Source organism: Aedes aegypti, chromosome 3, assembly GCF_002204515.2.
Source record: "Aedes aegypti strain LVP_AGWG chromosome 3, AaegL5.0 Primary Assembly, whole genome shotgun sequence".
Classification (NCBI taxonomy): Eukaryota; Metazoa; Arthropoda; class Insecta; order Diptera; family Culicidae; genus Aedes; species Aedes aegypti.
This window is the reverse complement of record NC_035109.1, coordinates 352,757,550-352,775,100: the sequence shown is the minus strand read 5'-3', so window position 1 is coordinate 352,775,100 and position 17,551 is coordinate 352,757,550. Positions and strand designations below refer to the sequence as shown.

The window sequence follows — 17,551 nt, the reverse complement described above, 5'->3', positions numbered from 1 at the left end:
AGATTGTTCTTTACGTGCAGAATCACTCTGCACTCTGAATGAAAATTTCTTAACGTGTATCTTCAGTCACTGCTCATGTTCGAAAGTAGTAAGTACTACATGTTCGAAAAGTTTTTTATTCATACCAAAAGTGTAGTAAACTTTGTGGATTTTGTTTTTGAGTAGATGCTACATGTAGTAAAGTTCAAAGTTTTTTATTCATATCACCCAATGTTTTTTGCAAATTTATTTGGGTGTACTGACCATTAACTTTGTCAACATTGCAAAGTGTGTACTGATAGCTTAAGTTGCGTCATTTTGAAAATGTATGCTTGATTTCCATGACGTTCAGGATTTCAGAAGAATCAATTTTGAACACCCCCACTGTCGAAGAAGGTGACGAAAACAGAAGCAGAAAAGTAAACGAATCGAAGCAAATGTCAAGTCAAACAACCAAACCAAGCAAAACGCACGTGAAATCCGAAGAATCCGCGTAGTCGTTACTTTCCGTAGAATATTTTACGTCTACTAATCATGCCCGTGGATCAGAAACGCATCAACGGTCCAGAGGGCTCGCTCCCCTATCAGATATTCGGCAAAAACCGGGACAAAACATTCGAGGACCGTGTGGCGGACGTATTCGAACCCAGTGGCAAACGGAAGTGCGGTCGGAAGGATAACGAAAGCAGGAAATATTGTAAGTTGAATACGGTTCTGCTTGGGCTTGGATTTAATTTTTGTTTTTCAAACTTTTCAGTTATGAAACTCGGCGTTGTATCGACGGCCAAGGGATCGGCCTATCTGGAACTGGGAAACACCAAGGTCATAGTTTCGGTGTTCGATCCCCGTGAAATCCCGAAGCAGAACAAATTCCGTGCTTTGGGGGAACTGTATTGCGATTTCAAGTTTTCTCCATTCGCTTGCATTCATCGGAAAAACCCGCAGACAGATGCCGAGGAGCGGTCACTGGCAGCGGCCATGACCAAGGCCCTCCAGCCGGTCGTTTGCCGGCATCTGTTCCCCAACTTCCAGATCGACATCTTTGCCAACGTTTTGGAAGACGATGGCTCTGTGCTGGCCGCTGTGATTACGGCTGCCGGATTGGCATTGAGCGATGCCACGATTTCTATGTTCGATATCGTGACGGCATCCACGGTAGCAGTTATCGAGGATAAGATCTATCTGGATCCGACCTTGGCAGAGGAACGCCTCTGTCTGGAAGGCGGGAAAAGTGGGAACCATGGAGTGATTACTCTGGCTAAGTTGCACACCTTGGATCAAACGTCGGAGATACGACAAGCTGGAGATATATCGTTGGAAAAACTTAAGGAAGCTTGCCAACGGCTTAATGAGGCGAACAATGAAATCGCTCCTGTGGTTCAACAGATGCTGGTTGGTAAGGTCCAGAAGCACATGGCGGAAATCGATCTAGAGGAAGAGGACGACAATGCAGAAGAAGACAAGGAAGATTTGGATGCAACTAGTACAAGACAGGTTTCGGTTGCGGCGGATGCTTGAATAAATTTAATAGACAAACATCGGCTCTTTGGTTTTATCATTACCAGATGACCAGTTCCGCGAGAAGTAGAAACTAGGGAGTCGATGCCGGTTATGGACCCTTTGCGTATTATGGACCCCCGCAGAAGAACATAAAATTAACACTCAAAGCAACCTTATTCCTATAAAAACCAACGTGGGAAACTTCGATTGCATTGCTAGTCAGCTGTTTCAGGCAAAATATTGGTTTGTATATGAAATCACACAAGAGGGTCCATAATTAGCATTTCCAAGTGGGTCCATAATAAGCACGTAAGCGGCGAGCCGGATTACATGGGTATCAAACGGAGGAATAGTAGGAAACGTCAAATTTGCAAACATTCCTATTATGGACACAGGCGGGATAAGGATAACAGTTTTCCAAATAAGTATTTCACGAGCTGAATCGAATGATTTTCTGTTTTTAAGGCGCACTATGAAGTAAAACATGGAATTTGTTAATACGCTGCACGAAACATATCCCCATCCAAAATATTATTGCAGAAAATCGTCGATAATGAATTTATTCGAAAGTGATTTTTCATCGAGCTGACAGTAGCTACAGGAAAAATTTTCCAAGTATTGAGTATGAAGACGTGGCATTCTTTGGCTCCCAAAAATATCTTTACTTTAGCTGGTACGTGCTCAAAACATTGCAAGAGATTTGATTTTACTCAAATTACCTATACACTGCAATAAATAATATGAAAGTCAAATTTATAGGAGGGTGATAAAAATCTTAGCATTACTGTACTATGAGGCGATTACCATTCATTTTGATAGAATATATTTTTCAAATCTGTATTACCCTTAAGATTAGTCCTCTGGTTTCTCCGGCGGTGGCCCGCACGGTTGCAGCATCTTTTCCATGATGTTGAACCGGATCCGAGCTTTGGATTCGTTCTCCGCCACGGCAAAGTAGCTCAGCATATCGTAATGGCCAAGGTAGCTGGCAAGCGAGTCCCGGTGTTGGTTCGTAAGCCACTCGTATTTGTTGGTGTCGGCGTGTCCCGTTCCGATGTACTTACTCTGCAAATGTTCCAGCTGGCTGTGGATGTTGTACCGATCACCCATGATGATGGATTGTTTCAATAGTTCCTGGGTAAAATGAAAATTTGGTTTCTACTTTGCGGAAAACACAAACCGAACCGCCCGAAACGAAGCAAAAGTCAAAGCACGGGTGTAAATAAAAAATGTTTGACATTTAGTCGTCGTGACATTTTCCTAGCGAACATTTACAAAATGTCCTAATCATTTTTCCATGTTTTGAAACCGTGTAACGATTCGCATCAATTATAAGTTAAAGGTTGCATAAAAATATTCTATTTTTAGTATAATAATATGAATAATTATTTTTTAAGCTGCGGAATAATTTCATCGAAGAATGTAAGTTGAAATTTCAAGGATGAGCTGCGTACCATTACAGGATATTTTAAAAAGATTCACCTGAATGAAATGGTCGATAAAGCAGAGCAGAAAACCTATCTAGATCACACACTCTCAGAGATTTCTCATCAAAAGGTCGCTTGTGAAAACCCTTTAACGTTCAACGCTCCGTCATCGTAATCATCGTCATCATCGAAACTTCAAAAGCAGTTTTGTCTTTGATGTCTTTGGTTTTTCTGTTCAAAACTGAAAATTATTCGATGAAAATGTGTACACTGTTTTTCGGTTGGAGAATATAATACAGTGAACACATTTTCCTGTAAATTTTCTTGATTTTGAACGAAAGAACTGCTCTTGAAAATTCCAAAATCAATGACGGATCCTGTCCTGAATAGAAAACTATTCATTTCACATGGGTAAAGCTGGGTATGCTGTTCCGCTCAAGAAAAGTAAAAATTCCTGTCCAAGAAATGGTCAAGAAATTTCCTACAGTGAGCTCCATTTGAATTGACATTTCTTTTCAACTGCATACTGCGATCAAAGAAAAATGCTTTTCTTGAGCATTTCTTGCAAGAAATTTCTCACGCATCGAGATAGGCGATTACTTTTCTGTTGAAGTGCATACTTCGCTTAAATAATAGAGATGGTCGGGTTTCACATTTTCCAAACTCGAAACAATGACAAAGGTAGGGGAGGGGGGGTCAAAAAAGTTGAAATTTAGCGTGACATAATTTGTGTACCATCCCTGATGTATAATGAATCTTTCATGTTGTTACTTTGTTTACAATTCTCACCAAACCCGATCCAAACCCGACTTTTTTCAAACCCTAACCCGACCCGTACCCGATATTTCTGTAGCCTCTAAACCCGACCCGAACACGAAAAATTTAAAATTTTCAAACCCGTCGGGTCCGGGTTCGGATCGGGTTCCCCCTGTGCAGACTTTGGGATTGGAGACAACTGAAAAATAACGACGATCAGGTAATTCACGAATAAATAACATGATAGGCGAAAATTTTTAAAAAGTTTTAAAAAGAAGGAACGGGGACAACCGTTCCAACCGTTTCGATTTAGGGTTATAGGTAAGATCGTTGGGAGTGGCGTTGCTAAGAAAGTTAATGCGCACTCCATGCTTGTATGTTCTCCTGGGATGGTACACAGGTATTTCTTCCTTATGCCCTGGCTCTAGAGCCTTGGCTTAAGCGCCTTTACTCGCTCTCTGTACATCCACAACAATAAAAAATTAAAATAAATATTACAAAACCTTTTAAGCTTAGCTTAGACTGACTACACATATCAATGGTTGCTATTCCGTGATTGACCGAAGTCAGTGAAAATGCACAAAGAATCAACTAGAAGTTCGGCTGGGATTGGCCATAATCTTCTTCAGTGTGCATAATTCAGTGCCTCTATTTATACATGGTCAATAACGGCGCCGGCCACGTCCTTGCAGTCAGGTGGGATTGGGGGAAAGAATGTTAGTGTGTAACCTTTGCTATTTGGAGACCGTGTTTGCCTCTGCATCTCCACAAAGGTTACTGGGAGGGATGTTTGTCAATGGGGAGGATCGTTGGGTCACAGGATTCACTTTGATAAGCGATTAGACCATGATAAATAATAGGGTCCTAAAGCCCTGTCCCAATTTTAGTGCCAAACGCTTAAGTTTAGGCCAAAAACACTTGTTTACTCAATTTTCTATTGTTTTCGTTGGTTTAAGCCCAAAAAACATTTTTTTTTTTAGATTTTCTCACACCCCTTGGCTTAAACTCAAAGTTTGGGTGTATTTTGTTTTCCGTGTCCCTTTCGAAATGTCAGATAGGAACAACCCCAGTGGTCGAACTAAAACCCCTGTGGTGTTTTTGTCGACTAAGCGAACGTCAAACATGATCAAAAGTGTCAAGGTTCATTTATGGACCAAATTTTTAAATTAAAGTTTAAACAAGATATAGTCATTATTTGAGCGGGAAAAATTGCTAAATTAGTTACAGTAACATGCTTTTTCGTGATATTAAATAAAAACAAGATTTCATTAAAAATTTTAGGACCCAATTATTTGTGAGATATAAACATCCCAACTAACATTTAGTGCAAATGTAAACATTCTCTAGGCCCTCGTTATACGGCTTTATGCTGGGTAAATGTGCTGTACATACGAACGAAAGCTTCTATGCGATCCTTTTTACCAACAAATCTGGCGAATCTACTCAGCTACTTTTAAGCTGTGTTGGCAGCTCTTATTCAAACCGATCATTGCTCTATCTCGACAGTTCTATGACAAGTAGCTGTGTAACATCTTCGGAAGGCGCTTTCTCAATCATTTCGCAACTGTTGAATAATTATTATACAGCTTCGCTGTATTATCGATTAAATATTATTTTAAAGCTGTTTCACAGCTTCCGGAATTCATATCATAAGTAACTGAATTTAATGTTCCCAACGTTACCTGCCACCGCTTGGAATCGAACTCACGATCTCTGCATCCACAAGTATCGACGCTGTTCTTGTTGCCACCACAGTCTATATCGAAAGGCAAAGAAAACACACCGTTTTGTTCTACATCGAAAACGGTTCACACAATATTTTATAATGATCGTAAAAGATGCCATAGCCGCGCTTACACCACTTCATCAGGCTGTAAAAGGGTGCGAAATGTTTACATCCAACAAGCTGAGTAGATGCGCCACAAGTTGTTGTTTTACAGCATACTGCTGTATGCTCGCTGTATAACTAACGACAAAGCGCTAAATATATATTGAGCAGCATAACAAATCATATTGTATAGAAGCAGCCGGATTGATGATGGCGAGTTTTATTCCACATCATTAGGTTGCTATCTTTTACGGTGTTGAGTGAAAGCAGCAAAAGCGATAACTGACTAAATTTATTCAGCTAAGATTTGTAGCTGCAAAACGTTTGCGTTACAGCTGTATTAACGCTAATCGTTCTATTTTTGACAGCTTTCATTTTTTGCTGCGTTCGCTGCTTAAATTCAAGTGTTATACAGCACAAAGCAAATAATCTTGGCTTATAGCGCTAAAATTGTTAGTTGTTAGAAGGTGTTTTGAAAAGAACAATTTAGACATAAATAATTTATGAATAAGAGTTTATGTCGACACTCACAGTGACGAACCATAGTTTGTTGAAAAATCATATTTACGTCTCACCGTTGTAATGATTAAAGGTGCAGTCATACATATTTTTTAGATTAGAAATAGTATGAAACGAGCTCACCAATTGATCCGTCATCCTTCAGCAGCAACAATCCACTTTCAGCTTCACTCGTTTGCCCGGCTATATAATAGCACTCAGAGAAAATAGGCGCGTGACCCGAGAGGGATAACAACTGACGACTGCTCGGGCTTTCTTGACGCACTGCCCAGGAGCATGCGTCAACGTCGAAAGATCAAAAAGGACTAATCGAACGTGGCACTTTTTCACTTTATTTGACCGACGCGCGACATGTTTGATCCTACCCTCATCGGTGTCAAGGTCGATGGATCAAACACAACCACAACTTTTATCCCTCAGTTATTATCTGTACTTTACTCTCATTTACCACCACGAAAAATGGAGTAAGAAGAAGATGCGAACGTTATTTCCGGCAACCGACCTAATAACGAAATAAGGACAATGAATGGACTCGGTAGTGGAATTTGGGGCAAGTGTGCCACCTTAAGCAAATTGTTCTCTAACTTTGTCTAAAGTTAGAAAACCACCAATACAGCCTCATGATGTTAGTTTCACGTCTTCTCATAAACACTGTGCCATTAAAAAAAAAATCAAAAAGTGTTAGTTTTGGAGCTTCTCAAATAGCATCTAAAATAACCTGATTTTCAACACTATGGAGCAAGTGTGCCACCCTAATAGGGCAAGACGGCCACCGATAAATATTACAAAACCTTTTTATGGGTGAAAAACTAGTTTGCAAACATTAAATGAAATTTTCATAAATAAATATGCTGATATTTTTTTCAGCTACGTCTGTGTAAAACCAACTTGGCAACAATCATCAACGACTACACATATTTTTTTATACAATAAGGTGTACAAATTTCAACGACGCAACACGCATGACTCAATAATGGTTTCTGCGCTCGTGTACATTCACGTTACATGTCACCAACACTATTTCAAGAGTGCTGGTGGAAAATATAAACAAAGATCAGCTGTTCCCAGCAAAATCAAACGGCAGTATTTTCCACCAGCAAATTTGCGGATGTGTACGTGACACCGGTCGGTGAGAGCTCAATAGAGCGCTGCATATTACGAGCCTAACCTCACTTTTTTGACAGCTGCTGGTCCTGTTGTTTACGTTTCGGACTCGTTTTTTCCATCATATTTTCATCTTCGCATTTCTATCACCAGCATGCTGATGGTGACGATTTTCCATGGTAGGAAGATAGAATAATACGATCCGTGAGTATCTGCAGTGGATTTGACCTCTCCTCGCAGCAAACTTTCACGAAATTAAGAATGATTCGAAAAAAGTACTAAGTCCAAACTGTAAACAACAGGACCAGTACCTGTCAAAATTGATGCGTGACGTCACAGTGCAGTGGAGTATGGAAGTTGAATAGATCACGAAAGAAAAAAAAAAACACGAAACAAGAGCACACACCCTTAAGGTGACACGGGAGACCGTGTTATTTTCCCTATTGTAGAGGTTTCGGATGAATAGCAGCAAATCCACTCGTTTTATTCGCGTTTTAAATATATATTTTCACAACTTACTTTTCCCGCTTACAACCGTTCACCCTGATAGTCACAGTCAAAATCCTCTTCCCTCCTCTCTTTTCCTTTCTACTCTCCATTTTCTATATCTCTACATATGAACTCTACATTACGCTCGTTGCACGAGGGGTGCGCCACTACATCCCCCTTAACACTTCTTAATAAAATGTGGCATATAATCTTCAAACCACATTGGTTCTTTACGCTTCCGCTTTCCTCCTTGGTCCGCCAGTGATTGCTGTGCATCCCGATTTGATGAAGAACCACCATTCGGAGATGTAGTATTTGTTTCTGATGCATCTTGCTCTGTATCCATAGCGCCAGTCGAAGATTCAGCATCATTTAATATCTCACACTTCTTGACATGTGCTGTGTTTCTTCTGAATTCTTTTCCCGTAACTAGCGACTTAACTATCAAATCCGATCCACATTTTCGCAATATAATGAACTCCTCGTTCATATACTCTGTACTCAGTTTATTATCTTTTTTCATCCTTTTAAGAAGCACCCTATCCCCAACAACAAGGTCCCTCACCTTAGCCCGCCTTTTGTTGTCACTGTATTCTTTCCCTTTTTCCTTTTGCATCGCATCACGGTCTCGAACGTCTTCATCATCATAACGGGAGTTTGACAGCTGCGGAAGTTTTGTTCGAATCTTCCTTCCAAACAACATTTCAGCAGGCGAGCGACCAGTTGTGGAGTGGTTTGAAGCGCGATATGTGAGCAGGAATTTCTGGAGTTCAATCCGCCAATCTTGTCCCAGCTCTTGTGCTATTTGTAATCGTTTGAGGATGGTTCTGTTTTGACGCTCAACTTCCCCGTTCATTTGAGGCCAGTACGGAATGGTGTTGATAAGCTTGATTCCGTAGCTGCGGCAAAATTCTGCAAATTGTTCGCAGTCTTCGCTCAGTTGTGGTGCATTATCTGCCGTTAGTGTTGTTGGCACGCCGAAACGAGAAAATATTGTTCTCAACTCGTCAATCGTACTTTCCGCTGTGATACTAGTCATCTCACATATTTCAAAGTATCGACTGTAGTAGTCCACGACTACCAGTAGAAACTGTCCTTCTGGGAGTGGACCTAAAAAGTCTATCGCAACATCCTGCCAAGGTCCAGTTGGTAAGTCTCGGCGGCTCATTGGTTCGGGTGGATCGGGGGTGGAAACCAGCATGCATCCCCGACATTTCTTAACAAATGTGTCAACATCAGTGTCGATTTTGGGCCACCAAACGGAAGCACGAAGATGGCATTTCATCATGCGTGTTCCAGGATGGCCATCGTGTGCCAAAACTAGTACCTTTTCACGCAAGCATTTTGGAACAACAATTCTGTCGCCCCGCATCAAAACGTTTCCAACCTGGCAAAGCTCCTGTGCAATAAGACGATACTCTGCTGGAAGCTCAAACAAACGACCCTCTTCTAGTTTTCGTAGCAGTTCCTGAATTTCATCGTCTTCATTACAAATGGCATCGAGCTCTTCCCATCTAATAGCCGCGTTGGTAGCGGCTGCATTGGCAATCTCGTTAACGAAAAGCTCTTCGGAATAATCGAACGGGGTTGGTACCAGAGTCGCCAGACGTGACAGAACGTCGGCTACGTTCTTTTCTCCAGCGATATGTCTGATCGAATAATCAAAGGCTTGCAGGCGAAGCACCCACCTTTCTATTCTAGCGCATGGTTTTGAGCGTGAGGTGAATAGATATAGCAACGCTTTGCAGTCGGTAATTAAATCAAACTTTTTTCCGAGAAGGTACATCTGGAATCTTTCGATGCCCCAAACGGCCGCCAACGCCTCTTTCTCCGTTTGGCAGTACCGTTTCTCAGTTTTGGTCAGCGATTTAGATGCATAGCATATGACACGGTGTTCCCCAACATTATCAGTCTGCACTAGCACCGCTCCTAATGCATTAGGACTGGCGTCTACGATGACAGACGTTGCATGTTCCACATTAAAATATCCAAGACTGACGGAGTGTGAAAGTGCATTTTTGATGGCTTCAAAAGATGCCTGGTGTTCGCTTGTCCATTCGAATTTTACAGATTGTTCTGTTAGTCTTCGCAATGGTTCGTCTAGGGTTGCTAAATTATTGATAAATTTATTCATATAATTTGCAAGCCCTAGGAAGCTTTTCACTTCGGACGCATTTTCCGGACGCCTAAAGGATACGAGGGCTTCGACTTTGGATGGTGAAGGACGTATACCATTGGGGGAAATTACATGACCAATGAATTGAACTTCTGGAACACCGATCACGCACTTCTCTTGATTCAAAACCACCCCACGATCTCGCAGTCGTTCGTATACTGCGTTTAAGCGAACATTATGTTGCTCTAAGTTTTCGCCTTCAACGTATATATCGTCCAGGTAGCATACCGTCCCTATTAATCAATGTTTATTTTATTTTATTTTTTTTTAATAAGTAACAACTCAACATGACTTACCCTCACATCCAACCAAGATTTCTTCCATCACCTTCTGGAAAATCTCAGGAGCCGAAACCAGCCCAAATGGAAGTCTCTTGAATCTAAAGAGACCTCGGCTGGTGATGAATGTCGTCACGTCACGTGACTCAGGGGCAAGCTCCGTTTGTAAAAATGCATCACGAATATCAAGTCTACTTCTTATTGCGCCCTTACCGATGCGTGCTAGTAACTCGTCGACTACCGGCATGGGATATCGTTCTCGTAAAACTGCCTCGTTCACGCGTCTAAGGTCTAAGCATACACGTGGCTCACCGTTCGACTTGCCTACCACGACTAGCGGCGATACCCAACTTGTAGGTCCTGTTTTGACCTAAAATAGTGTTTCCAACAAATTCAACGTAAGGATGTGTGCTACTACTGAACAACATTTAGCTTATTGTATATTTCAGTGTTACCCTATTCGAATCAATAATTATTTATTCAAAAATAGGTGAGTAAATATCATGTATTATTCAGACTGATATGGTAACAAAAGAATATCATTTGACGAAATTATTTCACCTCAATGATGTCTCGATCCAGAAGTTGATCCAATTTTTGGTTCACAGCAGACTCGTAGGGAAGTGGGACACGTCGCACCGGCTGAAATACAGGTTTGAACGTCGGATCCATGTGAATTTGTACCTGTACATCCTTTATTTTGCCAAATGGAACATTATTCACTTGATTAACTTCGACACCAATTTTCAAAACTCCAAGAGCTTTTGCGGTTGTATCACCTAAGATACAACGTTGACCTTCCTTTACGACGAAAAACTTGGCGCATTCACTTTTATTTCCGATTTCGATCTTAGCTTTGAATGATCCCAAAATATTCAAAGGTGTTTTGCTTCCAAACCCTTTGATAACTTCGTCGCCTCCTTTTTGCATTTCGTAAACCACTACTCGTTGATGCTTTAAGGTTTCCCACGCCGTCGAGTGGATTAAATTAACGTCGGATCCTGAGTCCACGAGCACATCTAACAGAACACCACCGATTTTGCATTCCAGAATGTTGGTGTCGTTTCCGAAATGGAAACAGTAGTAAGATTTTCCGCTTGTATCCGATTTAGAGTCCAGTTTGCTATCGGTGCTTGAGAGGTCGTTCGACTTTTGATCGATTTTCTCAACTAGACGTACCTTCTTCGTCTTCTGATGCAATGGCACGTCCGCAGGTGCAAAGCGTTTTCTGCACACAGCCTCAAAATGTCCGACACGCTTGCACCGGCGACAAGTTTGGTTTCGAGCTTTGCATTCCACAGACATAGCGATGTGCCCTTGCGTGCCACAGTTAAAGCATTTAATTTCTCGGCTTTGAGGCATTCGACGATTGGGCCATCGGTTAGGAACTACTGGTGGCTGTTTCATGGGTCCTCGCTTTTGAACTCTGAACACCTTTTCTGCCTGTTGTTCTCTTGACTGCTCGTTACCGTTGAGACATGTAAAGTCGTTGACCTGCTGTTCCACTCCTTCCATCATGGCACCCATGCTTTCGACTTCCGCCAACGTGATGTCCTTCTGCAGAATTCGACGACGAAGCTCTTCCGAAGCACATCCTTCTACGATCACGTCAATTACGTAGATTTCAGTTAGTACTTCGCGAACATCAGCTGCGTACTTTTCTAAACCGCAGTCTCCGAGCTGTTGTCTGATGCGTAAGACAAAATGAGCGAATCGTTCGTTTTTTTCTTGACGCATTTTGCGCAATCGACAACGTTCGAGAATATACTGGCGCCCTGGCTCGAAGTATTCATCTAGCTTGGCAATCGCATGGTCGTACCAATTCGATTTGGTCGATACCAGAGGTAGCTTATCAGCGTCGGGTAGATTCTCGTAAACACGTTGCAGTTGCTTGCCACCGAAATGAAGCAACTTCGCTCTCATCTTCTTCTGGTCCGAAACGTCATAAGCCTCGAAATAGATCTCGAGAGCCGATCTCCAACACTTCCACTCTTTGGCCAATTGGTTCTTTCCAATCTCCTCACATCGGAATGGAGGAATCGGACGAGACTCGTCGATCTGTAAATTTATAATTTTGATCAATTTAGTTTTTTTTTTTCACAAAAACCAAATTATTATCTCGTTGTGGTGTTACATGTATTGCAGTTAACAGTGACAATATCACTGCCTGCTCTGATATACGGCAATGTTTTCATCTAACGGAACACGCACAAGAAAGTTAACAAGAAACTCCTCAGAGCCTAATCTCACATACTTCTCAAAGTTATAACCTCCAAAACTCCTCAGAGCCTAATCTCACACACTTCTCAAAGTGATAACCTCCAAAACTCCTCAGAGTTATACTTTTGCTCTCCAGCATAATTATTTCTTATATTCTTTGATTTAACTTTCTCGACAGAAGTTCCTCAGAATCAACGTCATCTCCTCAGAGTTCGAAACCAATCGTTTAAGTATAGTAATCTCAACAGCAGTTCCTCAGAACTTTTTTTCTTTAACTCCTCAAAGTTTCATAAAATTGTACCCATAACTCCATTTCTTGTATTCTCCTCAGAGACAATATATTAAATCTTCATTCTATTTGTGCGTGTCCAAGATTCCAGATTCAAGATACAAAACAGTCCTTGTGAGTTGTAACTGATTCGACACCTGTTTTGTAACCTAACCTTCATTTTTCTTTCTTTTTTTTTCTCGTCCGGGACTACGCCCCGTCAAAGTTGACCCGCGTGGCCTTATAAAACAATGTGATAAAATATGCTTCCAATTTCAGTTTTCGCTGTACTTACAAGTTTTTCCATTATCCTCGTCGCCAGATGTAGAGGTTTCGGATGAATAGCAGCAAATCCACTCGTTTTATTCGCGTTTTAAATATATATTTTCACAACTTACTTTTCCCGCTTACAACCGTTCACCCTGATAGTCACAGTCAAAATCCTCTTCCCTCCTCTCTTTTCCTTTCTACTCTCCATTTTCTATATCTCTACATATGAACTCTACATTACGCTCGTTGCACGAGGGGTGCGCCACTACACCTATCGTTTGTCTCACTTTAACAATTGGGTCCTAAAATTTTTAATGAAATCTTGTTTTTATGACAGACCCCTACTCTGACCAGATTGTGATCCCTCTGGAGTTATTAAAAATCATGGCTTTGTTGGTCATACTTCGGGCAACTATATTATGTAGTGGAATTGTCATAATACCGGTAGTTCTCTATGGACATAAAGCATGCATCTGCACTTTTTTTAAGATAACCCGAAAGCATTTGGAGTGATCAAACGAAAGGTGCTTAGAACTAAAGAAACTATAAACAAAAAAACGAAATGTTACAATTGGAGTTCCAAACTTACTGTAAATTTGGAGTAGGGTGATGTGCTAGAATGCATTGTATTAAGCTTTAATCAGCGAGAACTTGCCATTTTCCCAGTATTGCAGTGAACGATGCTGATACAAACCGATGCCAAACAAATCTTTCACAAAACGGCTTTCGTATTGTACAATAAGATTTTGATAAAGCTTGATCGTCTTTTTGGAAATAATGCAATGAAAATGCATCTTGCCGTATTTTAAATTCGTCGTATCGTTTTCATTTCTGTCGCAATCAGTTTCCAAATTCGTCTCACAACTTACGGCTCACTGTGATATAGTAAGTGGTCAAAATACAACACATTAACGCTAATATAAAATGTTTTATTGGAATATATAGATCTACAGGCATCTCCCTCCATTCCTTAAGCATGTTGAAATATATTAATTTCCTATAAAATCCATTGTTCGCCATCAAAATTCAGCTCAAACATATAAACACAATTCCTTTTGATCGAACAATCATGAAATTTGCTCACAACGAAAACAACACAATCAAAGGAATCGTTTTTAAGCCGAACATCGCGCACACGTTGATGCGCACAAGCTTTTTTTTCAGTCAATTTTCTCTTATAAGCAGGTGAAATCAACTCACCTGTAAAAAATCTGAACTGCTACGGAAAATGAAATGTAATATGTTGTTGACAAAATGTTAATAAAATCTTAAATTTTCATTTACCAAATTAGGATGATAGTGTTGTCTAACACAGAACACCTAGATATAAGAAATGAATGTAATGTTTGGAATGATACTAATAAAGAAATAAAAAAAAGCTTATTTTTCAGTACGACGGATTGGACTTTGTTTACATTCGTTGAGGAAATTCCATAAAATTTCGTGAATTCTAGAACTTTTATGGCGTGTGATTGGAATAAAATCCTTCAGTGAAGATGTACGAAGGTTTTCCATAGTGAAAATAAGTGCCCGGCGAAGTAAGTCACACAGGGGGCGGGAAGAAACTTGTACCTATCATAAAGTGGTGTGACTGGTGTCGATCGCTAAGCATTTCTCTCAAATCGTGTTCGTCCATGAGATTTTGATGAAAAAGTGCAAATTTGATAATTGAACTGAAGTTATTTAACGAAATACAGCAGTTTTATTGCATTTTTGGTGTACAAGTGTACGAACCATAACAGCTTTGACAAAATTACACTTGGAAAATAAATCTACGTTGCAGGTAAGTTTGAATATCCGCCGTAGTGGAACATTTTAACTTTGATACTGTCATGTCTACCTATCTCAAGTGATATTTCTTATGACTCTGGTACCTTTTGTTCGTACCTACGGGATTTCTGAGCTATAAATACTGGCTACCGTAGGCGCAGAAGGGAGACTTCCCGGACTGTGGACTGATTAATATATTTTTTTATTCTTTATTTGCAGGATATAAAAGTGGCGACGAGGATCATGGAAATGTGTGTTGGCGATTATCGTTTTTCTTTGAGGTGGCGAGTTTGCCAATTTTATTTATTTGAGTGTGGTGAAATTACCAATTTGAGTTGAACTAAATTGTTCTTCAGAGCTGACGAAATTGTCGTATATTGTGAACATAGTTGTTCTTTTGTGAAGCGATTGCTATATTGAGATGAACGAAATTGTTCTTTAGTGTTGACGAAGTTGTCAAATGTAATGTTGAGCAAAGCAGTATGAATCCAATGATTTAAATGTCTTGTTGTAGTTATGAAATAAATACTTTGAAGTTACAGCTGTGGAATTTGTTGGGTATATTTTCGATTGTTCGTTGTTGTAACTTAAAGGCGGCATTTTAAAGAGTTGATAGAAAGTTTCTAAAGGGGAAAGGACTGTTATGTCTACCTATCTCAAGTGATATTTCTTATGACTCTGGTACCTTTTACTTGTTCGTACCTACGGGATTTCTGAGCTATAAATACTGGCTACCGTAGGCGCAGAAGGGAGACTTCCCGGACTGTGGACTGATTAACATATTTTTTTATTCTTTATTTGCAGGATATAAAAGATACGACGAAGAAGAACGACTGTAAACTGACTGTAAACCTAACAGGGCCTGTTCACAAATTTCATAACGCTGAAGGGGATGGGTGGGTATCCACAAAATGTTACAGCTCATACAAAATTTTCAAAATATTCATACAAAAAGTGTTACACCTACCCCCTGGTGGGTGTCAAAAATGACCATTTTCGGAGTTATGAAATTTGTGAACAAACCCAACAAATGCTTCGTGAATATGGGTAAGATTGATCATTGATATTTCATACGATGTCAATTCTTACAAATGGAGCACCTAACTCTGTAAATCAAATCATTAAAGTTTTGAAAATCTACATTCTTTATTTAATAGATTTGAAGTATGTAAAGTTATGTATTTAACCATGTTTGGATTGGAATGATGAAGAAATATGCATAAAAGTTTAGTTCTAACAAAGATATGCGCATGTCCTCGTTGAAACAGATTATTTCATCAATATTTGTCAGAAATATGTAAATCGTCAAGAGTTTGGTCATTTCACTTGCCTTTATGCTTTTTATGCGGTAATATCGAAATTGAAATGAAAGTTACTCTCATGCGAAGGTATTTATTGGTAGGAATTGAACGAGCGTATTTAAACTTAGGGAGCTAACGATAAAAAAGTAATTTTATTTTAAATAAAACATCGCTAAAAAAAGTGATCAATACCACCTTGAAATGAGATAGATTTATATGTATAGCTTCGAAATCACTTATGATAACAAATTTCTGAACGTGTGCAGATGAGGTTCCGTATTTTTCCGTATTCTGTTAGTGAAAATTGAGGAAAACGTAGCAACTGTGAAAACTAGCAATATTACCTTAATTTACGTTCAGTATTCATTAAATAGTTGTGCCTTCAATATCTACTTCACACAATACGTCGCATCCGTTGTTTTATTCTGGATCCACGACAGGTAGGCTGTGATTCTGGTATTAACTGATGGCGTAGACGCTGCACAAGCTCCTCCATAGCTTACGACACCAATCGTATACATACGTTGTACCCCTCGCAGATACAAAGGACCACCCGAATCATACTGGCAGGTATCCTTACCGGGTGTGAAAGTGCATAACTTCTGATTGTTGACGTATTGGGCCTTGCCACAGTCAGCATTTGCTATCACATCCAGCGTTACGCGTCTCAAGGTCGTACTGATTTGCCCTCCGTAGCTTGTAGTGCCCCACCCAGCTACATCCACTTGCAGCTTGTTGAAGTCGTAGTACCAATAATTGAATGGAAGGCATACTGGTCCAACGCCTCGAGTCCATTGTATGTCGGCGGTGGTTTTCAACACCGCAATATCATTGTCACGTGAGTCTTGGTTGTAATTTTCATGCATCACGATGCTCTCAATATCATAGATTTGCGAGTAGGGTGTCTCAAGACCTGTTTTGTAATCATGATCTCCGACCAAAGCTTGCAGGCGTTGAGAATTCGGGATATTTTGAACACAGTGAGCGGCCGTCAAAATGTATCTATAACTTACTAAAGATTTTGGAAAATTAAGGAAATGTGATTTTACATTGGACCAATACTTACTAATAACACCAGAGCAGAATACACTTGCGGTTAATTTGTCAAGCAATCCAACAATCGATGTGTATTCGTTGATTCCGGCCTCGGTTCCACCCACGATCTTCTGCCATCGAGACCACCCACAGTCACAGTCCTGTTTTACGACCTTGATCCGACAGTTGAACGTCCCTCCGTTGGTGTTGCTCGAAGAAGTATACGCAATCATCATTTTGTTGAACAGAGAGTTTCGGCTTATACTTCCCTTACCGCAAAAGTATTCACTCCCTACAAGGGATGAGAATCCTTCCGTTGAGATATAGAATAACTCGGTTGAACAGGCCGTGCTCTGCGCTGTATCGATGTTAATATCGCAGGTCATTTGAATGCTGTTCCCGGGAGGGGCGATTAGTGTATAACGGCATGAACTTCCCGAAGGATATTTCCGATTCGGATACAAGGGTGACAAAAGCTGTACGTCTGCATTTCCGCCTAACTGGAATTGTTGATCGCATAATTCAAACCAACCGTTTATCAACGTTGGTAATAGCACGACTAATACTAATGATCGTAACGGGATCATCATCGCTACTGAAAGTTGCAGATTAGGTTCCACACGATAAAAAT

General features: G+C 40.3%; 3 protein-coding genes across 3 annotated transcripts; 1 reads left to right on the top strand and 2 right to left on the bottom strand.

Annotated features, from left to right (window-relative positions):
- The first annotated feature begins 384 nt into the window (after positions 1-384).
- On the top strand, positions 385-1,520 carry LOC5568265 (exosome complex component MTR3). Its single transcript, XM_001657912.2, has 2 exons — positions 385-676; positions 737-1,520. Exons 1-2 carry the CDS (start codon positions 514-516, stop codon positions 1,495-1,497), a joined length of 924 nt encoding a protein of 307 aa, XP_001657962.2. The 5' UTR covers positions 385-513; the 3' UTR covers positions 1,498-1,520.
- Positions 1,521-2,279: 759 nt separating this feature from the next.
- LOC5568266 (probable splicing factor 3B subunit 5) lies at positions 2,280-2,718 on the bottom strand. The gene has a single exon (XM_001657913.2). The coding sequence runs from the start codon at positions 2,587-2,589 to the stop codon at positions 2,332-2,334; it is 258 nt and encodes an 85-aa protein (XP_001657963.1). The 5' UTR covers positions 2,590-2,718; the 3' UTR covers positions 2,280-2,331.
- Positions 2,719-15,963: 13,245 nt separating this feature from the next.
- LOC5568267 (venom serine protease) lies at positions 15,964-17,534 on the bottom strand. The gene is made up of 2 exons (XM_001657914.2): positions 16,952-17,534; positions 15,964-16,897 (listed from the first exon to the last, which is right to left on the bottom strand). Exons 1-2 carry the CDS (start codon positions 17,508-17,510, stop codon positions 16,275-16,277), a joined length of 1,182 nt encoding a protein of 393 aa, XP_001657964.2. The 5' UTR covers positions 17,511-17,534; the 3' UTR covers positions 15,964-16,274.
- Between the last annotated feature and the right edge of the window lie 17 nt (positions 17,535-17,551).